The following is a 22,589-nucleotide window of genomic DNA, read 5'->3' as shown; positions in this document are numbered from 1 at the left end:
CTCCTTCTTTGCAAAAATCGCTCCGTTGGTGGGCCAACTCTTCGAATCTTTCCAAAGGTTTGCTCTTTCTCGCCCCTCCACACCACAAGGTCCTAACCACGGACTCGTCGGAATATGCTTGGGGGGCTCATGTGGACGGTCGCCACACTCGAGGTCTGTGGTTAACAGAGGATCGCCGCTGCCACATCAACGTGCTAGAGCTTCGGGCCATTTACCTCGCCGCGGTGGCCTTTCAACACCTGCTTCACGATCGGGTGGTTCTCGTCCGCACAGACAACCAGATGGCGATGTACTACGTAAACAAGCAGGGAGGGACGGGGTCATGGTCCCTCTGCCAAGAAGCTCTGCGTCTCTGGGAATGGGCGGTCTCCCAAAACATCCTCCGAGCGGTTTACATACAGGGAGAGCAAAACTGTCTGGCGGACAGGCTCAGCCGCCTCCTCCAGCCACACGAGTGGTCCCTGCATTCGCAGGTCCTGCGACAGGTGTTCGACACATGGGGGACTCCCCAGATAGATCTGTTCGCCTCCCCCGACAATCAAAAACTGCCTCTCTTCTGTTCAAGGATATACTCCCCAGACCGTCTCGAGGCCGATGCCTTCCTCCTCGATTGGGAGGGGAAGTTCCTCTATGCGTTCCCGCCTTTTCCTCTGATTCTGAGGACGCTGGTCCATTTGAAATCGGTGAAGGCCACTCTGATCTTGATTGATCCTCGGTGGCCCCGCCAGCCTTGGTTTTCCCTACTACTTCAACTCAGTGTCAGGGAACCTCTGCTTCTGCCTGTGTTTCCCTCTCTGCTATCTCAGAGTCGGGGTTCACTGTTACATCCCAATCTTCAATCTCTACATCTGACTGCTTGGTTTCTGTCTCCCTGACTTCTCTCCCCGTGTCTCAGTCGGTCAGGGAGGTGTTGGAGGCTTCTCGGAAAGTCTCGACCAGACTCTGCTATTCCCAGAAGTGGACTAGATTCTCGTCCTGGTGCTCCTCTCACCGCCAGGACCCGGTGTCGGTCCCTGTGCCTTTGGTTCTGGAGTATTTGCTCCATTTATCTCACTCTGGCCTGAAGACTAATTCCATTCGAGTACATCTCAGCGCCATTGCTGCCTTTCATCAGCCCCTGGAAGGGAAGGCTCTTTCACTCCATCCCTTGGTTTCTCGTTTCATGAAGGGTCTTTTGAATGTTCATCCTCCCCTCAAACCGCCTCCTGTGGTTTGGGATCTTAATGTGGTTCTAGCTCAACTGATGAAACCTCCATTTGAGCCTATGGATAAGTGTCATCTTAAGTTTCTCACTTGGAAAGTGATCTTCCTACTCGCTCTCACTTCTGCTCGGAGGGTTAGCGAGCTGTAGGCTTTGGTGGCGGACCCACCTTTCACGGTATTCCATCATGACAAGGTGGTTCTCCGCACTCACCGTAAGTTTTTGCCTAAGGTGGTATCTGATTTTCATCTCAACCAGTCCATTGTTCTACCTGTGTTCTTTCCCAAGCCCCACTCTCATCCTGGAGAGGTGGCGCTCCACACTCTTGACTGCAAGAGGGCGTTGGCTTTTCATCTTCAACGCACTCAGTCTCATCGGACAGTTCCACAATTGTTTTTGTCCTTTGACCCTAATAGGTTGGGGCGCCCAGTTTCCAAGCGCACCTTGTCCAACTGGTTGGCTGCTTGTATTTCTTTCTGCTACGCTCAGGCTGGTCTCGCGCTGCATGGTCTAGTTACGGGGCATAAAGTCCGAGCGATGGCAGCTTCGGTAGCTTTCCTCAGGTCCACGCCTATTGAGGATATCTGCAAGGCTGCCACATGGTCTTCGGTTCATACTTTCACCTCCCACTACTGCCTGGATACACTGTCCAGGAGCGATGGCCGGTTCGGCCAATCGATTTTACATAATCTGTTTTCTTAAATTGCCAACTTCCCTCCGCCCCTTTTTATTAGCTTGGAGGTCACCCACATGAGAATATCATGCCTGCTTGTCCTGGGATAAAGCACAGTTACTTACCGTAACAGGTGTTATCCAGGGACAGCAGGCATATATTCTCACAACCCGCCCACCTCCCCGGGGTTGGCTTCTTTGCTGGATATGTGAACTGGAGACCACGAGGAGGGGATGCGCCCTCTAGTGGAGCAGGAGGCACGCATGCGTGGTGCAGCACAGCAAGCTTGAATCTTCAATCAAGTTTGCTTGAAATGCTGTCCGCATCGGGGCTCCGTAGATGACGTCGCCCACATGTGAGAATATATGCCTGCTGTCCCTGGATAACACCTGTTATGGTAAGTAACTGTGCTTTCTGTTCTTAAGTACTGAAGCACCACGAATGGGACCACAGAAGACAAATGCAAATACGGATGGAAATGTGGTAGACCCCGATCGATTTTCAAAGGATTTTGTTCATGAGGAACTAGTTAAACTAAAGGTAAGTAAATGGATGGGGCTGGATGGTGTACATTTGAGTGTACCGAACAAACTTGGGGAAGTTCTGGCGGCTCTGCTGGCTGACCTTTTCAGTGCTTCTCTAGAATTGGGAGTGGTACCAGAGGACTGGAGAAGGGCGAATGTGGTTTTTCTTCAGAAAAGTAGAAGTAAGGAAGAAGTAGGGGACTACAGGCCGGTAAATCTGACTTCTGTGGTAAGTAAATTATGGAAACACTTTTAAAACAGAGAATAGTGAAATTTCTGGAATTTAGTGGATTACAGGATCCAAGGCAACATGGATTCACTAGAGATTTGTTAGACAAATCTGATCATTTTCTTTTGACTGGGTGATCAGAGAATTAGATAGAGGGAGTGTGCTAGATGTGGTGTATTTAGATTTTAGCAAAGCTTTTGACAGTATTTCACATATGCGTCTAATTAAATAAACTGAGTGTCCTCTGTATGGGCCCCAAAGTGATAGACAGAGTTAGGAACTAGTTGAGTGGAAAGCGATGGAAGGTAGTGGTCAATGGAGATTTCTCTGAGGAAAGGGATGTTAACCAGTAATATGCCTCAAGGTTTAATTCTTGGGACTGCTCTTTTTTAACATTTTTAAGCAATATTGCTGAAGGGCTGTCAGATAAGATTTGCCTCTGTGGGTTATACCAAAATCTGCAATAAGAGTAGACACCCCTGATGTGACTAACATGAGGAAGGACCTAGTGAAGAAGGAAGACTGGTCTGAAATTTGGCAGCTATGATCTAATACTAAGAAATGCAGGGTCATGCATTTGGACTGCAAAATCCCATGGGAATGGTATAGTTCAGGGGGTGAAGAACTTTTGTGCACAAAAGAGGAGCAGGACTTGGGTGTGATAGTATTTGATGATCTTAAGGTGGCCAAACAGATTGAAAACATGATGGCGAAAGCTATAAGGATGTTACATAAGAACATAACATAAGAAATGCCTACGCCGGATCAGACCCTAGGTCCATCTATTCCGGCGACCCGCACACGCGGAGGCCAAGCCAGGTGCTCCCAGTTGGAGACCCTGGTTACCCGTATCCATCAATATGTTTTGCAAGGAGGTATACATCCAACTTACACTTGAAACCCAGAATGGTAGTATCCGTCACCACCTCATCCGGGAGAGCATTCCAAGCGTCCACCACCCGCTGTGTGAAACAGAACTTCCTGACATTTGTCCTGAGCCTGCTGCCCCTCAGCTTTAGTCCGTGACCTCTTGTCCGTTTCACATTTGACAATGTGAACAACGATGATTCTTGCTCTATTTTGTCGAATCCTTTCAGTATTTTAAAAGTCTGTTTAAAAGTATTTTAAAGTATGTTAGGGTGCATAGGGAGAGGTATGGTCAGTAGGCAAAAGGAGATATTGATGCCCATGTATAAGACTCTGATGAGACCTCATTTAGAATGTTGAGTACATTTCTGGAGACCGCACTTATAAACAAGATGGAGTTGGTCCAGAGGAAGGCTATTGAAATGGTCGGTGGTCTTCGTCATAAAGCGTACGGGGATAGACTTTTAAAAATCTCAATATTGTATACTTTGGAGGAAAGGTGTGTGGGGGGGGGGAGATATGATAGAGACATTTAAATATCTATGTGACATAAACACATAAGGCAAATCGCTTTCATTTGAAAGGAATCTCCGGAATGAGAGGACATATGATGAAGTTAAGAGGTGATAGGCTCAGGAGTAATCTAAAGAAATGCTTTTTTACAGAAAGGGTGGTGGATGCGTGAAATAGTCTGTAGAGGTGGTAGAGACAAAAACTGTATAAGAAAGCATGGGACAAGAACGTGGGATCTCTTAGGGAGAAGAGGAGATAGTGGATGCTGCAGATGGGCAGACTGTATCATCATGTTTCTATGTTTTTATGTAAAAAAAATTCAAGTAAAACATAATTTCTGTCTTTTTGATATTCATGTTTAATATTAGGACTAATACATTCCTTTATCAAAAACGATTTTTTTATTTCTCTTTATATAGGTATAAACAAAATAGCCATGGCAACCGAATCTCCTCGTCGTCCCAGCAGGTGTACTGGTGGCATGATGGTTCGACCACAGGCTGTCACGTAAGTATGATTTAAGAACTGAACTTGGCTTTTGTTGCTCTTGATGGAACAAAACTGTACTTTTAGTATCTGAAGATAATGTTTAAAAGTCTGAACTGTAGAACTTGGAATTTTTGTGGATTTATAACACTAAGTAAAGGGCACTTAAACTAACAAAATTTTTGTTGGGTCCAGTTGAAAGACAGAAAAAAAAGAGTGGGTTTAAATTGCCTCTAAGTCAATATTCTCAATGGAGAAAGGTAAAGTCAATATTCTCAGTGGAGAAGGGTTAATAGTAGGGTTCCTCAGGGGTCTGTGCTGGGACCGCTGCTTATCAATGATCTAGAGATGGGAATAACTAGTGAGATAATGCAATTTGCTGATGACACAAAGTTGTTAAATCGCAAGAGGATTGTAAAAAATTGCAAGAGGACCTTGTGAGTCTGAAAGCCTGGGTGTCAAAATGGCTACAAGGATGGTCTCAGGACTTAAAGATCTTTCATATGAAGATTGTCTGAGCAGTCTGCGCTTATACTCGTTCGAGGAGTGCAGAGAAAGGGGGGACATGATAGAAACTTTCAAGTACATAACGGGCCGCATCGAGGAGGAGGAGGAAATCTTCACTCTTACGGGTCCCATGGTGACAAGAGGACATCCGCTAAAACTTAGGGGAGGAAGATTTCATGGGGACACCGGAGGGTGACTGATAGATGGAATGGTCTTCCACGTCAGGTAGTCGAGGCTACTAGCACGCTCGACTTCAAGAGATGATGGACAAACATGTGGGGTTGCTACAGAGGTATGATAGAGGATACTTTCTCGAGGGTGGAAGGGATCATGATTGGGCAGACTTGATGGGCCGTCGGCCCTTTTCTGCCATCATATTCTATGTTTCTGTGGTGCATGTAGGAAAGAGGAACCCAAACTATTGCTATTTGATGCTGGGTTCTGTGTTAGGAATCACTGCCCAGGAAAAGGATCTAGGTGTCATTGTTGAGGATACGTTGAAACCCTCGGCTCAATGTGTGGTGGCTGCTAAGAACATAAGAAGTGCCATCTCCGGAACAGACCCTAGGTCCATCAAGTCCGGCGATCCGCACACGCGGAGGCCCCGTCAGGTGTACCCTGGCATAGTATTAGTCCCCATATCACTCTAAGCTTCTCATAAGAGATGCGCATCTAGTTTACCCTTACCTATGTCACCTTAAGCCACTCATAAGGAGGTGTACATCTAACTTGCCCTTAAACCCTAGAACGGTGGATTCCGCAATTACCTCTTCTGGGAGAGCATTCCAGGTTTCCACCACTCGTTGCGTGAAGCAGAACTTCCTGATATTTGTCCTGAACCTGTCCCCCCTTAGCTTTAGTCCATGTCCTCTTGTCCTTGTCACATTGGACATTGTAAATAGTTTTTTATCCTGCTCTATTTGGTCGAATCCTTTCAGTATTTTGAAAGTCTCGATCATATCCCCTCGCAGTCTCCTCTTCTCAAGGGAGAACAATCCCAGTCTCTTAAGTCGTTCCTCATATTCCAAGTTCTCTATGCCCTTTATTAGCTTAGTTGCTCATCTCTGCACCCTCTTGAGTACTTTTAAATCCTTCTATAGGTATGGAGACCAATGTTGGACGCAGTATTCCAAGTGTGGTCTGACCATCGCTCTATAAGTGGTAGTATTACTTTCTCCGAACTACTCGTGATTCCCTTCTTTATCATGCCTAGCATTCTATTCGCTTTTTTCGCTGCCACCACGCATTGCGCTGACGGCTTCAGGGTCCTATCGATTAATACGCCCAGGTCCCTTTCCTGTTCGGTTTTTCCCAGAGTTGCACCTGACATACTGTACTTGTGTTCCTTATTTTTTCTTCCTAAGTGCATGACTTTGCATTTATCTACATTAAACTTCATCTGCCATTTATCTGCCCAATTTTCCAATCGGCTCAAGTCGCTCTGGAGTTCCTCGTTGTCCTTCTGTGATTTGATTTCCCGGCATAGCTTTGTGTCATCTGCGAACTTGATGATCTCACTGGATGTTCCATCCTCCAGGTCATTTATGAAGATGTTAAATAAGATGAGCCCTGGGGCCCACCGCTAGTCACAGTCTCCCAGTCTGAGAATTTCCCATTTATGCCCACTCTCTGCCTTCTGTTCTCCAGCCATTTGCTTATCCATCTTAGTATGTCTCCTTCTATTCAAATAGAATGTTAGGAATTATCAGGAAAGGAATGGAAAACAAAGATGAAAATGTTATACAAGCAGGCATCAATTTATGACCTATGCGACCGTTCGATTTTACCACGTGTTTCCCCAGCCCATACTAATTAGCGTATCTTTTCCCTGGTGGTCCAGCGGTGTATCCTGCCTGAGCCCCTCCTGCCGATGCCAGAAGCCAACAATGCACCCGGGCCGGCACGTGCAGGAGTGAGCTTTTAGAACTCCCGCCTGTGCCACTGACTGAAACACTGCCGCCAGTTCTCACGGGACTTGTGGCACTTAGGGCAGTGTTTCAGTCAGCAGCATAGGGCGGGACGGGAGTTCTAAAAACTTGCTTCTGCTTGTGCAGGCCTGGGTGCGCTGCTGGCTTCTGACATCGGCAGGAGGGGCTCAGGCAGGATACACTGCTGGACCACCAGGGAAAAGGTGGGAAGGGTAAAAAAAAGTTAGTACAGTACTGTATACGGTACTGTATTAACATAGGCCGACTTATTACCTAATCAACTTACGACCTATCAGTTGGAACCGATTGCGGTCGTAAGTCGACGACTACCTGCAATGCGCTTGTATTGCTCTATGGTTTGGCTGCACCTTGAATACTGTGTGCAGTTCTGGTCGCCATATCTCAAAAAAGATATAGTGGAATTAGAAAAGATATAGAGGAGAGTGAGAAAAATGATAAAAGGGATGGGACGACTTCCCTATAAGGAGAGGCTAAAGCGGCTAGGGCTCTTCAGCTTGAAGAAGATACGGCTCAGGGGTGATATGATATAGGTCTATAAAATAATGAGTGGAGTGGAAAGGATAGAAGTGAATTGCTTGTTCACTCTTTCCAAAAAATACTAGGACTAGGGGACATGTGATGAAGCTACTAAGTAGTAGATTTAAAACAAACAGGAGAAAATATTTCTTCACACAACATGTAATTAAACTCTGGAATTCATTGCCAGAGAATGTGGTGAAATCAGTTAGCTTAGCAGGGTTTAAAAAAGGTTTGGATAATTTCCTAAAAGAGAAGTCCTAGGATAAACAGCATAGAATATGTTTTAGTACTTGGGATCTAGCTAGGTACTTGTGACCTGGGTTGGTCACTGTTGGAAATAGGATACTGGACTTGACTTTGGTCTGTCCCAGTATGACAATTCTTAGGTTCTTATTAGAGGAGCTCTGAATTGAATTACTTAGCTTTGTTATAGGATCTTTAGTGTTTTTTTAACAGGTTTTTGTTTTTTTTTTTAATTCATAGTTTGTCTGTTTTGAGCTCATTTTTGGTGGCCAGCTCTTTTTATCTGTATAGGGTTCACATTCCATTATGGTTTTATTTTTAGTATAATCCGTTTATTGCAAAATTATAACAGACTTCAGTAAAAATACAGAACTTTATAAATATAATAAAGACCAATACATTTGAATCAAGGACATCAGATCGCCTTTCTTTGGAAAGTCCAGTATCCTATTTCCAACAGTGACCAACCCAGGTCACAAGTACCTAGCTAGATCCCAAGTAGTAAAACATATTCTATGCTGTTTATCCTAGGACTTCTCTTTTAGGAAATTATCCAAACCTAGAGGATAGCGATTGAATGTAGGAGTCCCATATCTGCAAAAAAACTTTCTTTGCCTATATTCGGAAGTCCCAGGTCTCCGGACAACCATGGGCCAAACAAGTAAGTAATCGAAAGTTCAGACTTCTTACCCTGCCAAAAAAAAAAAAGGGTCGGCAGCCTATGCAGCTGCTGAAGATCCGATCGCTGAATACAGAGAGGAAAAAGCTGGAGCATATACAGCCAGTGGGGAAAAACAACCATTTTTTAACAATTGATCCCTACCATAAAATGAAAGAGGCAGGTGCATCAACTGCGCAAGACTGCATTTCGTAGAGACCAACAATGGGTCAACATTAGCCTGATAAAGTGAACCCACACGTCTAGTGAGCTGGACGCCCAAATACCTAAACAAGCCTTCCGCCCAACGTAAAGGAAATGCACCCGGCCACTCCAGGCAAACAGAGTCCTCAGTAGCCAATGCCATGGATTTATCATAATTAAGCTGAAAGCCAGAGAAATCACCGTATTCTTCGGAAAGCGACATGAGAGTCAGGAATGATTCCCACGGGGAAGTTAAATGAACGAGCAAAGTCGTCCGCAAATGCCGAGAGTTTAAATTCATGCCCTCCAATATGAGCCCCACGAACCTCCGGATTCGCAGTTATTTCCCGAACTAAGGGATCTAAAGTAAGCACAAAAAGGAGAGATGACAAGGGACAACCCTGTCGGGTACCCCTCATAATCAGAAATGCTGCCAAGGAAACCCCATTAACCAACACCGTGGCCTGCGGATGATGATACAACACTTCCACTGCGGCACTAAAGAATCCACCCATGCCATAATGTTGAAGAGTGCAAAACAGAAAATCCCACAACACTCTATCAAAAGCCTTATTAGCGTCGAAACTCACCAACAAAGAAGAGGGTCTCTCTCTCTCCACCCAGTCCAGGGACGCCAGAATAGTACGTAGGTTCTTAATAGAAGACCGACCCTTGACAAAATCCACCTGAGGGGCTGCTATGAGCGAGGGCAGAATCCTAGCCAACCGGTTGGCCAATAATTTAGCAAAAAACTTAGCTTCAGCATTCAAGAGTGAAATGGGGCGATAAGAGGAGGCATGTGAAGGGTCTTTACCCGGCTTGAGCAAGACGACAATCTGAGCCACCTGAAGAGAGGGCCACTCCATTAAACATGTTAACCAAAGCAGGAGTGATGTCCGCTTGCAAAATTCTATAAAACTCATTCCGAAACCCATCGTGTCCTGCCGCCTTATTCAACTGGGAACTGCCAATAACAAGCATTAACTCATCCTCTGAGAATGGGGCCTGCAAATGTGCGTTTTGAGCCTCCGTTACCATTGGGTGAGGGACCTGATCTAAATAGAGATCGCTCACCAGCGGAGAAACTGACGGAGCATCATACAACTCCCAAAAGTATTGCTGAAAAACCGCAGCTAAGTCATCATCCTTGTGAACAAGTCTCCCATCAGCCGTGCAAAGTTGAAGAATAGGAGAAAACTCATTGGCCCGCTGAACTAAATTAGCCATCAACTTGCCACTCTTATTTCCATGTAAATACAGTTTATATTTATAATAGGCCAAGGATTTTATAGCACGGTCATGCAGTAGCGCCTGCAGTGTCTGTTGAGATGCTAATAGTAAAACTCTATTGACTCCCGTGGGATGTTCCCCATAGCACCGGCGGTCATCTTGAACCTGACGCACCAGCCAGAGCACCTGATGGTCCCACTGTATTTTCTTTCGACTCGAGTAAGCTAGGGTCTCCCCCCCACCCCCGCAAGGCAGCTTTAGTCGCTTCCCAGTAGAGAATCGGGTTGTCCCTATGACAGGCATTATGAAAAGCATAATCCTTCCATTTGGAAACTAAGAATTGATGGAACTCCTGGTCAGAATACAACAAGAGAGGAAACCACCTCTGAAAACCTCTAGGGGTATCCCCAGGAAACTCCAAAATAAGAACAATCATAGCATGATCAGATACATCATAGCCCCCAATCTCCACTGAGCAAACCTGAGAAAACAAGGAATCTGTAATCGGCCAATAATCAATACGGAACTGAGTTGCATGGGCACTAGACGTATGAGTGTATTCTCTGCCTCCAGGGCGTAACACCCGCCACACATCGATGAGTGACATAGAAGAAGAAAACAAGGGGAGTCCCCTATTGGAGATGAGAGTTATCTAATGTAGGGTCAAAAAGCTGATTAAAATCTCCCCTAACACCACTGGAAGGTCCTGGTGAAGAAGTTGTGTAAGGGAATGCATAAAGGGCCCATCCCACGTATTAAGAGCATAGACCGATTTACAATTTAGCTAAGTTATCAGTCCCTTGAGATGCTATAGTGGTATTTTGCACTATTTCAGGTTTCTCCTGCAAACCATTAGGTACAGACTCCACCTGAATATTTACAAATGCAGGCAGGAGTGGAGGGGATAACCCATTTTAAGAGAGAGAGGGTGAAAAAGTACTTACTGTTTGAGTAATTCCAGTCAAATGTCCATAAGACCTTTAATCACTGATACAGATACAGCAAGTTTTTTCATATATCCCCTTCGTTTCCCCATAACTTGCTCACTGTATAGCACAGCTGGCTAATATACCTCATTCCATACCAGGTGAGGGGAGTGAAATCTGTAAACACTGCAGGCAGAGATGGAAGGCTCTTTTCTCAATTTCAACACTCCAGAACTTTCTGTCCTCAAACTTTCTCCAGAATCTTGCTGCTTCTTCTCTTAATAATTTATAAACTCACTGCAGAGCTCATCTGGACCTAGGAGTCTTACCCAACGAACTATGTTGGTTTGCCCACTCAACTTCACCAATAGAGAATGGGGCATCCAATTTGGTAGAGTCTGAGGAAGAGATCTGTGTTAGTTCTGGACTAGACAGGTAAACCTTACCACTCTGTGTGTCCTTTGCCAGTGCTGTATATAGGGAGGCCAAAAAAGATCTTTTGAGTTAATTTCAGTGTACTTATGAGTCAGACAGACTTGTGAACTAGACCTCTCCGCCATTATTGCAGCAAAGCTGTAATGAGGCAGAGAATGATGTTCAAGATGGGGGTCCTCTGGTTGATACATTCATTTTATCTGTGAACTTAGTGGCTGAATCTACTTCTTCAAAATAATGTGCAGTACCTCTGTGTAAAATATTCAATTTCACTGGGTACTTAAGAGTGAAACAGATTTGCCTCTGTATAATGGGTGAACAGAGAGGTGAGAAATTCCAGTGCGCTTGTGATACCTGGGTTTGAATAATCTTGGATGCATAAAATCTTTCTATTCTTATGTTGTAGCAGTTTCCCATTCCTCAGGGCTTGCAATATTTCAATTTTGTGATAGTAATTTAGTACTCTAAAGATGGCCACTTGTGGCCTATTGGTAGGCTCACATTTTTGCCCCAATCTGTGAGCTTTCTCAATCTGCAGGAGTCCTGCGATGTCAGTAAGCTGAAGGGAAGCAGAGAGCCATGGAGCTTTGTTTATCCCGATCAGACATGGACTCAAGAAGCCAATTCTCCTTAAGATTGTTACATCGTGATCTGTTTTCAAGATCTTCAAGTTTAGTCTCAATGTCAGTGAGTCAGGTCTTTAGCTGCTGTTCTAGGAGAGAGTATGTATATTTTCTTCATTTATTATTATTTATTTTAATTTTATACCGTCTAATTCCTAGGCGGTTTACAATATGTCCATGTACATAATACTTGCTGTACTTTCTGAAGCTCCGTGGTGAGTGCTGTAAATTGCTGGTCCATTGTTTCCAATTTATATGATGTCATCCTGCATTAATCTTTGACAAAGTGTCTACAAATTTACAGGAAAGAGATGGGGGGGAGAGGGTGCATTGGCAGAGCAGCAGAGAAGGTACAGGGACTAATGCCTGAAGCTTACTTTTTTGGAATTGGCTAAAGATTTAGCCTGGAGGAAGCACTGCCTTCAAAAATGAAGGCACTTATTTCGCTGGCCATAAAGAAAAAAAGAAAAGGCTATTATAGGGCCTCCGATGATGTGCCTGTCCAATCGTGGCACTTGGAGGACTTCAAATAAATGCTGCACGGGGCAGGAAAAGCAGGTAGTATAGGAAACAGCCCCTCTCTCCGACACAGATCGCCTCCAGTAAAGTGCTTCTCCCCAGTTTTAGCTGATTTTATTGGCCAAGATGTTTAATAGTTGGGTGGCAGTCAGGGAGGAAAGGAGTTGAGGGAGTAATCTGTTGTTCAAGGGGGATATAGCCTCCTGATAGTCGGTATTTGTAAGGTTATTGCTGAGTTACCTGGTTTCTGAATGAGTCTGGATATGTGTCTGTACTGTATGGAACATTAGCTGTCTGGGATATGTTTCATTCATAACATTGATTTTCCCCTATTGTGATTTTTCTTTTTTTCATTTTTTTTCCATCAGAGCCACCCAAAAACTGATTTATGGTTACTGTTTTTTCTATCCTTTCAGGGAGCAGTCTTACATGGAAAGTGTTGTTACATTTCTCCAGGATGTAGTGCCACAGGTGAGTGCCTGCAGTGTTACCAGATGGAAGGAGGTACACTTTCTAGTTAATGCTGTTAGACACTCACTATATTCTTTACATATCAAATGCTTTTTATTTTTATTATATTTGTTTTAGTTTTGGGTTTTGTTTATGGGAGGGTGAGGATGGAACCCTCAAAGTTAGATGTGTGTGTTTCAGTTTTCTATTTAGCTTCCTATACTTGTCTTTCCATCCTGCTTTCATCTGAGATGAATTGCTCATAAGAATATACAGTATAGTGCAGTGTTTCTCAACACATAGTATGAGCTGCTTGTAGGGGGTACGTGGCATGTATCTCCCACCCCTTCCTCCAGCAGCATGCCCCCTCCAGCAAAGCTGACCCGTCAGAGCTGATGTCGGAGGGAAGCCTTCCAGGTTAGCTGGGATGGCCCTACAGGCAACACCAAGCTAACTCCAGCGACGAAGAGCCCTCCGTCTTCTGCCATCCTCCCACTGCCTGTCAGGGAGTCCAGAGTCTATACAAGGCCCAGCACTGGTGCTAGCTTAACTGATGCAGAGCCTTCAAGTCTATCCGCTCATGATACCCCTCTGATGCAAACATGTCAAAGTGGGTGGAGCCGACAGGGCCTTTCCCACACATGGATGTGAAGGCTTTTTGTTGAAGTTAGCGCCGGTGCTGGGCCCAGTGTGGACTCCAGATTCTGGGTCAGGCAGTGGCAGAACGAGAAAGGTTAGAGGAGGAGAAATGATGGACCTGCTTGGGGGGGGGGAGAGGAGAGAGGGAGCGATGTTGGACTGAGGGAAGTGGGGAAATGTAGAGAATTGGTAAAGCTGGCTGGCTGGATGGGTGTGGAGAAATGCTGGACATGGATGGTGGAGAAATGCTGGACATGGATGGGGGAGAAGGGATATTCTTCTTATAGGATGGAGAGGAAGGGAAGAAAGAGGAGGAAATGCACATGGATGAAGGAGAGGGAAGGGGAACTGAAGTGAAAGGGAAGATATGCACATGGATGAAGAGGAAAAAAAGAGAGAGGAAGGAGGTGCACATGGATAAAGTGGAATGGAAGGAAATAGAGGAGATGCACATGGCTGGAAGGGGAAGAGGAGAAAAGATGCATGTGGATGGAGGAAGGGAGGGGCATGAACTTGGAACACAGAAGGGAGGGAATAGAAAGGGAGAATTGTTGGACATGAGTGTGTGAGTGAGAAGGAAAGAGATGGTGCACATGGGGAAAGGAAGAAAGAGGAAAATTGTTGGGTATAGAGAGAGTGAGATAGAGATGCATGGGGACGAGAAGGATGAGAGGAAGAAATGTTGGATATGGTCATGGAGAGGGAACAGTGGGACAGATTGAAAGGGTTGCAAGAGGGAAGAATGTTGACATAGTGATGGAGGGAACGATGTGGCATGTGCTGGAGAGGGGTGATAGAAGGAGAAATGTTGAGCATGAGGCTGGTTGGCAGTGGTGAAAGATGCTGCATATGATCTGGGGGATGAGAGAGAGAGAAATGTTGGTTATCCTAGGACAAGCAGGCAGCATATTCTCACATATGGGTGACGTCATCCATGGAGCCTGATACGGACAGTCTAACAAGTAAACTGTCATATAAGTTTGAAAAACTTCGACTACCCACACCACACATGCGCAAGTACCTTCTCGTCTACTGAGGCGCAAGGCTCCCCATTTCTTTGTTTTCCATGGAGTGAAGAAATTTGTTTTCTCCTGAACTCTGTTCAATTTTTACTTGCCTTTCTGCCTCGCGTCTTTTTTTTTCTATATATATTTTCTTTTTCTTTTCATCAGTTCGACAGGGTTTAAAAAAAACAACAACTTTCCATTGAGGTACTCCCCTTCATAACGACGGGGTGCTCTATCTAGATCCCCAAACATCAGATTGACACTTTTCCAAGGAAAGTGTTTCTGCAAACTCGGAACTCAAGCACAAATCAAATTAACATTTAGGACTTCTGTCTTATTCATACTGACTCTGCAACTACCTCAGAATTTTTAAGTTCTTATGTGAAGACTGGAAGAGAGAAGAAGGGATATTCTGCTAATATAGTCTTTGTTAGGGCTGCACATTTAATGTATAGGGCTGCACAGTTAACGGCCCTTTATCTCCTTGGCTCTGCTGCTGTCCACTATAATCCCGCTGTCCCTCTATCTAACCCTTTATAGCCTGCCGGCAGTGTTAGCAATAAAAGCAGAGCACTGCCTGCAGGCTCGCCATCTTGTCTCTTGCTTTCTCTTCAATCCCTGCTACACTGGAACAGGAAGTTATATCATCTACTCCGGTGTTGCAGGATACAGCCACCTGCCGCTGCCACTGCCCACCATTGTCCACTATATCCCTTCCCTCCCTCCCTCTTTACTGGCAGTGCTAGTGATTAAAGTAGAGCACTTATGGCAGCCTCGCCAGCTCTATCCTCTTGCATTCTCTTCACTCCCTGCAACACTGGAACAGGAAGTTACATCAGCTGTTCCAGTGTAGCAGGGACTGAAGAGATCATGAGAGGCTGTGGAGCCAGTGAATCTGCCAGTAGCGCTCTACTTTAATTGCTTGCACTGCTGGCAGGCTATAAAAAAGGTTAGTTAGAGGGAGGGAAGGAAAGGGAGCAACCAACCTAACCTGACCACAGAGGGAGGGAGAGAGAAAGGAAGGATAGCTACCCAACCATAGAGGGAGGGAGGCAGGGAGGAGAGAGAAAGAGATACCCAGGGAGGGAGGAGAGGATCATTTGCTGGGAGAAAGAGGTGCAGATGGGGGTAGGGTGATCTTTGAGAGGACTAGATTTTGGAAATATGGATGTGAAAAACAAGGGATATGGTGACAGAGGATTGTAGACAAAAAATGGTAAGCACAGAGTGGTAAGGAGAGGGAGGGGAGGGAAGAAAAAAGAGAAGAGAGGGTACCTGGAAGGGAAGGATATAGGACAGGAAGTAAAGAGGACAGAAAGAGAAAGAGTGAATAGACAGCAGGGAAGCAGAGCCAGAGATGCAGAACGAGATGATTAGAAAGATAAAATCACCAGATAATAAAGGTAAGATAAATGATTTTATTTTTAGTTTAGTAAGGGAGGTAATGGGATTTGATATATCGGCTTTCTGTGGGACAATTGAATTGAAATGTGTCAATTTTGAGAATTTACGTCTGCTATGTATATATTACAATATACAGAAGGAAATGTGAGGGTGGCACTTTATGCCATTAATTGCACAATTAAAAACTTTAATCATTTGGTAAAGAGATTATGCACTTACCCTGGTAAGCTCTTTTATCCCAGGACAAGCAGGCTGCATATTCTTAACGTATGGGTGACGTCACCGACGGAGCCCCGGTACGGACACTTTTTACTAGAAAGTTCTAATTGGCTGCACCGCGCATGCGCGAGTGCCTTCCCGCCCGACGGAGGAGTGCGTGGTCCCCAGTTTCTTCGTTTCCGCGGAGCGAAGAAGTGGCATGTGTTTCAACGGCTGTTGAAATTATTTAGTTTGCCTTCCCGCTCGTGTATTTTTTCAATTTTCTTCTATTTTTTCCTTTAATTTTCTTTTCAAAAAAAAAAAAAAAACTCATCGAGTTTTCATTATTTTTTCGAGCCGGCCCCGGCGGGGCCTGTTGTCACCATACAGGCCTCCGGCTTTGATTTTGCGGAGGCCGTATTTCCCTTCATGCCCCCTCAACCGGGTTTTAAGAAGTGCCAGCGGTGTGCACGCCCGATCTCTCTCAATGACCCGCACAATTGGTGCCTGCAGTGCTTGGGTCCAGAGCATCGGGCTGACACCTGCACCCGCTGTGCTACGCTTAAAAAGCTCAATTGGTTGGCGGGTAAGAAGCAAAGGGTAGGAGTAAAGGGCCACTACTCAGACTGGAGAAGGGTCACGAGTGGTGTTCCGCAGGGGTTGGTATTCGGACCACTGCTGTTCAATGTATTCATAAATGACCTAGAAACAGGGCTGAAGTGCGAAGTTATAAAATTCGCTGACGACACAAAACTTTTTAGTGGGGTTAGGAATAAAGAGGACTGTGAAGATTTACAAAGGGACCTGAACAAACTGGGAGAGTGGGCAAATAAATGGCAGATGAAGTTTAATGTAGAGAAATGTAAAGTCTTGCATGTAGGAAACAGAAACCCGATATACAGCTGGGAGGGCTAGTAATGGGTGAAAGTAGCCTAGAGAAGGACTTAGGAGTATTGGTGGACAAAACCATGAAGCCGTCGGCACAGTGCGCAGCGGCCTCTAAGAAGGCGAACAGAATGCTAGGTATTATCAAGAAAGGTATTACAACCAGAACGATGGATGTTGTCCTGCCGTTATATCGGGCGATGGTGCACCCGCATCTGGAGTACTGCGTCCAATATTGGTCGCCGTACCTTAAAAAGGATATGGCGATACTTGAGAGGGTTCAGAGGAGAGCAATGCGACTGATAAAGGGTATAGAAAACCTTTCATATGCGGAAAGATTAGAGAAACTGGGCCTCTTTTACTTGGAGAAGCGGAGGCTTAGAGGGGACATGATAGAGACTTACAAGATCATGAAGGGCATGGAGAAAGTAGAAAGGGACAGATTTTTCAAACTTTCAAAAACTACAAGAACGAGAGGGCATTCGGAAAAATTAAGAGGGGACAGATTCAGAACCAATGCTAGGAAGTTCTTCTTCACCCAAAGGGTGGTGGACATCTGGAATGCACTTCCAGAGGGTGCGATACGACAGAGTACGCTACTGGGTTTCAAGAAGGGATTGGATGATTTCCTGAAGGAAAAGGGGATTGAAGGGTACGGATAGAGAATTACTATACAGGACCTGATGGGCCGCCGCGTGAGTGGACTGCTGGGCATGATGGACCTCTGGTCTGACCCAACAGAGGCACTGCTTATGTTCTTATGTGCTGCACCTGCTTCCAGCTCTTTTTAGTAGCCCATTCAGAATTTACTGCCACAATGCTGGGAATACTTTCTCAAAGCTGATCTTCGGGTTGACGGTCAGACTCCACTGTCTGACTATGCCTCCACCCCTGTGGACCACAGGATGTGCACCAGGACGAGCAGAAGCGTGAAAATGCAGCCGGCACCCTGCGGGACACTGCTGAGCCCCCTAAGCATGCCAAACAGTCTGCGCTCGATCCCCACTTAACATAAGGTGAGATTAGTTTAGGGACAACCCTCCAAGGAACACTATGCAGACTGGCTAACAGGTATCCAAAAAGAGATTGGCCTGTCAGCTACAGACCAAAGTCTGTGAATTCTCAAGCAGGTAGAGCTTCAAATTCCCTTCAAACGTGAAAATACCTGCAAAAGTGATGGAACTACGTCGAATTAAAAACAATAAATTGAGGAGAGCAGCTTCAGACATGCGTGCAGAAGGAAAGACTGTAGAGGGCGCTAAACTAGTCTGTGAAGTACACTGGAGGCAGAGTGAAAAATCTGGAATGAATTCTTTCTGCATCATGTAAGTATGAGGAAATAACCCTATGGTCTAGAACAGGGGTCTCAAAGTCCCTCCTTGAGGGCCGCAATCCAGTCGGGTTTTCAGGTTTCCTCCAATGAATATGCATGAGATCTATTTGCATGCACTGCTTTCAATGCATATTCATTGAGGAAATCCTGAAAACCCGACTGGATTGTGGCCCTCAAGGAGGGACTTTGAGATCCTTGGTCTAGAATGTTTCACCTATTGTACCGGAATTAAAATTTTAATCAACATACAGCCCTAATCTCTCTGAAGTGAAGGGGCAAAAGTCAAAATTATCCAGATAGTGGTGATTTTCAGCCATTGTCCAGATAAGCCTTCAAAATCCTTAAGGGCATAGAGAAAGTGAATAAGGATAGATTCTTCAAACTGTGGGGAGCCACAAGAACTAGGGGTCACTCGGAGAAATTGAAAGGGGACAGGTTTAGAACAAATGCTAAGAAGTTCTTTTTTACTCAGAGGGTGGTGGACACATGGAATGCGCTTCCGGAGGATGTGATAGGCCAGAACTCTGTACAGGGGTTCAAGGAGGGTTTAGATAGGTTCCTGGAGGATAGGGGGATTGAAGGGTACAGATATAACTTGAGGTAGGTTATAGAAGTGGACAGAAACCACTTCACAGGTCGCAGACCTGATGGGCCGCCGCGGGAGCGGACCGCTGGGCGAGATGGACCTCGGTCTGACCCAGTGGAGGCAACTTCTTATGTTCTTATGTTCTTAAGCTATATTCAGGAAGCCTAAACTGAATTGATGGAAATAGTAACTGAGCAATACATGTATTCAGCATCACTTAGGGCTCCTTTTACAAAGCCGCACTAGGGCCTTAATGCGTTGAATAGCGCGCGCTAGCCGCTACTGCCTCCTTTTGAGCAGGCAGTAGATTTTCAATTAGCGCACTCTATAGCATGCGCTAATCCAGTGCGTGCATTAAAAACGCTAGCGCACCTTTGTAAAAGGAGCCCTTAATGTACATTTTAATTTAAATACCAGAGTTTGTAACATGAAATTTGAGATTTGTCTAGTCTGCAGAAAGTGCAGTTTTCTCTTTAAAAAAAAAAAAAAAATAATGAATTTTGTTCATTGTTTAGGCTTACAGTGGAACACCACCAATGGAAGAAAAAGAAAAGATTGTCTGGGTGAGATTTGAGAACTGCGATCTGAATGGTATGTCTTGCTTCTTTAATTCTTGCACAGCTTCTAGAAGGGTAATTTAGGGCTCCTTTTATGAAGGCGCGTGCACTAAAATGCCACGCGCGATAGCCGCTACCGCCTCCTCTTGAGCAGGCGGTAGTTTTTCGGCTAGCGCGCGCTAATCCGGTGCGTGTGCTAAAAACGCTAGTGCACCTTTGTAAAAGGAGCCCTTAGTTTTTAAGTTGATTTAGAGGAACTTTGGACTGAAGATGATGTATGTATGCTTTTATTGAATTGGTCAAAATAAAACATAAATCTTTATTTATATCCCGCAATAACTTCCAGTTCAATGTGGTTAACATAAGAGAACTGTACAATATTGGTGAATTACAATTCAACGATGAAAACAAAAAACTGTGGATACAGATGTTCTGGGGATAATTTATTAAACACTGACATATAAAACCATGAAAATTCAATTAAAAAAGTACAATGATAAAAAATACTGTGATAAAAATCCAACCAGACCCTACACAGTGTTTCGTCGAACATGCCTTCCTCAGGGGTCCAGTGGTTTACAACCTCACATATAAAGAATTGGACTGAAAACAGTCTATTGTCTTTAAACATGTGAGCAAAGAACACTGCAGACAAGCTGAAGTAGCAAAAAATGTTTTCAGTCCAATTTTCATGGTTTTATATGTCAGTGTTTAATAAATTATCTCCAGAACATCTGTATCCACAGTTTTTGTTTTTGTTTTCATCGGTGGATCGTTTTCACTGTGGATCATTGGGTCTCCCCATTTTTCTTTGTTGAATTACAACACTTCAATACAGAATTATACAACACCAAATGAAAACCATGCTATACTAACCCCTCCTCCCCTTTTACAAAGCCATGCTAGTGGCTGCGGCAGCAGCAATTGCTCCAACGTCCATAAGGAATTAATGGACGATGGCGTGTTTGCCGTGCTGCTTTGTAAAAGAAGCCTTAAGTTATTCTAAAACCATAAAATCAATCTCCAAAAAAATTTACAGCACAAAGTTTTAAACATTTTTCTTTAATGTAAATAAGGTAAGAAACTGTAATTAAAGGAGGCAGTTCTGATTGCTAACACACAGCCTGAGATGAAATTGTTTGTTCCAAGTACCTGTCTATATAAACAGCCTCCCACTGATTTAAATGTGAAAAGCGTAGGGGCACGCAACAAGTGAGTGGGGTCTACTAAATAAAAAATGTTCTACTAAATAGCTTGGAGCCAGGTTTTACTTTCCTTGGCAAAAGCAGAAAATAGTTATCTGAAGACTAATCCTGTTGAAGTGCCCGGTGTATTCTATTTGTGAAAGAATTGGCTTTATTTTTAAAATTTTGCAGCAGGGCCCAATGCAAACTCTGCTTTCAGGAACACAGGGGATTTGGATTTTGCTTGCACCTTTTTCAGTAATAGTTTGAGGCAGGTTATATTCTGTGTCTCTGGAGGACTTACAATCTAACCTTTTATGAAGCCGTGTTAGGGTTTTTTTTTATCACCGGCTGCAGCAGTTAAAGCTCCAACGATCATAGGAATTCTATGAGTAGTGTGATCATATGGCTCCAGAAAAAAGGGGACGGATTGAGACATACGGGTTTTACTTCCATTGAAAGCAATGGAAGTAAGGAAAACAGATTGAGACATCTTGGTTGCTTTCAATGGAAGTAAAACCCGGATGTCTCAATCCGTCCCCTTTTTTTCTGGAGCCATATGGTCACACTATCTATGAGTGTCAGAGCTTTTACCGCTGCAGCCTGTGATAAAAAATCCTAACATGGCTTCATAAAGAGGGGGGGGGGGGTAAGTCTTGTACTCGAGACAATGGAAGATTAAATTAGAGGCCAATCTTTTTAGTTTTGGCGCCAAAACCGACCCCAAATCCTTTTTCTGCCCAGTTTTGGTTTGGGCTGAAAAATTATTTTAATTTCTGGTCATGTTTTCAGTTTTGACCAAAAATGGCCATCTGTTTTCAGTGGAAGTTGAAAATTTTGTGCTTTGTCCTATCTGGAGATGTAGTTGGTGTGGAAATGATGCCCATTCTGGCCCTTCTCTGAAAATGGCTGCCATGACCGAGGCATCACTCTTACCCTGACTGCACCACTAGACCACCAAGAATTGTTAGCTTGTCCTGGGAGGATGGAGCTACCCTTTGTATTCTATCTATTTTTAGTACTGCAGTTGCAAATAACGCAGTTATGATATTTTATGTGATAAATGATATAAAAGTTTAGCAGGAATTTAAGTAGGTAAATTTGGGATAAGCTCTTTAAGGAATTAACCTCTCTGTGGAGTTTTGACATTAGTTGTTGCTTGAAACATGGCACAAAGTCAGCCACTGTAAAAGCACTGTGGCTTTTAATTTGTTTTCATTAGCTTTGGTCCATGGTCATGGAGGCTATTTTGCTTGGAGGTAAAATAGTCTTTCATTATTTAAATTATATTCTGGCATGGATACTATGGGTTTAGCAGAAGGATGCTGCAGACTGCAAGTTCTGATAATCCCTAGCAGTCTTCATTGGTTCACATTACTAAAACCAAATTTGAACTTTTGGTTTTGGTGGCAGTTTCAGTTGAAACTGAAAAAAAAAAATGGTCTGCGTCTAGATTAAATAACTTGCCCAAGATCACAAGTAGCATTACTGGGTTTGAACATGACGTCCCTGGTGATTAGTACACTGCTTCAGCCATTGCTACAAGTTGTTTAGTTCCTCCTTTGAGATTTTGGTAATTAAAGAGAAGATAGCTTTAAATCCAGTCATGCTGGTAAATACTGATTTACCAGAGGAAAAAGACTTTCTGAAAATTGCACACATTGAGAGCCTCCAAATATGTCTTTTACCCGTAGTGTCTGCAAACTTTGCATTAAAATGTACAGTTCTAATAATTGTGTAGGGTTACCAGATGTCTAGGAAAACTCTTCGGGTGCATGGATGAATTTCCAAAAACCTGACAGTTTGTCCAGGTTTTGGAAAGCTTCGAACTTGGGGCCATGTCTGGAGGGCCTCCGAGCATGTACAGATGCAGTGTGATGATGTCACATGCATGCATGCATATGTGTGACGTTATTATGTCCAGACATAGCCCTAAGTTCAGGGCAGAAGAGACGAAGTTCGTGTGGAAGCAAGGGTGGGGCTGAGTGGAGCTGGGGGCAGAAAGGGGTGCGACTGAGGGCTGAATGGGGTAGGAGCAAT

The 22,589-nt window shown here is 44.4% G+C and overlaps 1 protein-coding gene across 10 annotated transcripts in view; it reads left to right on the top strand.

The window, feature by feature from the left end:
* BCAS3 (BCAS3 microtubule associated cell migration factor) overlaps positions 1–22,589 on the top strand; it is a 1,368,214-nt gene that overhangs the window by 14,900 nt on the left and 1,330,725 nt on the right. For 8 of the 10 annotated variants that reach the window (XM_033921865.1, XM_033921866.1, XM_033921869.1 and 5 more), the window contains exons 2-4: positions 4,427–4,514; positions 12,723–12,777; positions 19,324–19,399. In XM_033921865.1, coding sequence (XP_033777756.1) covers positions 4,427–4,514; positions 12,723–12,777; positions 19,324–19,399 — 219 coding nt within the window. Of the gene's footprint in view, positions 1–2,299; positions 2,415–4,426; positions 4,515–12,722; positions 12,778–19,323; positions 19,400–22,589 lie in introns of all 10 variants that reach the window. The other 2 variants (XM_033921867.1, XM_033921868.1) reach the window with 1 other exon arrangement.

This window comes from Geotrypetes seraphini, chromosome 15, assembly GCF_902459505.1.
Source record: "Geotrypetes seraphini chromosome 15, aGeoSer1.1, whole genome shotgun sequence".
NCBI lineage: Eukaryota > Metazoa > Chordata > Amphibia > Gymnophiona > Dermophiidae > Geotrypetes > Geotrypetes seraphini.
Note: the sequence above shows the minus strand (reverse complement) of the source record. Positions and strands in the feature narration are given on the sequence as shown.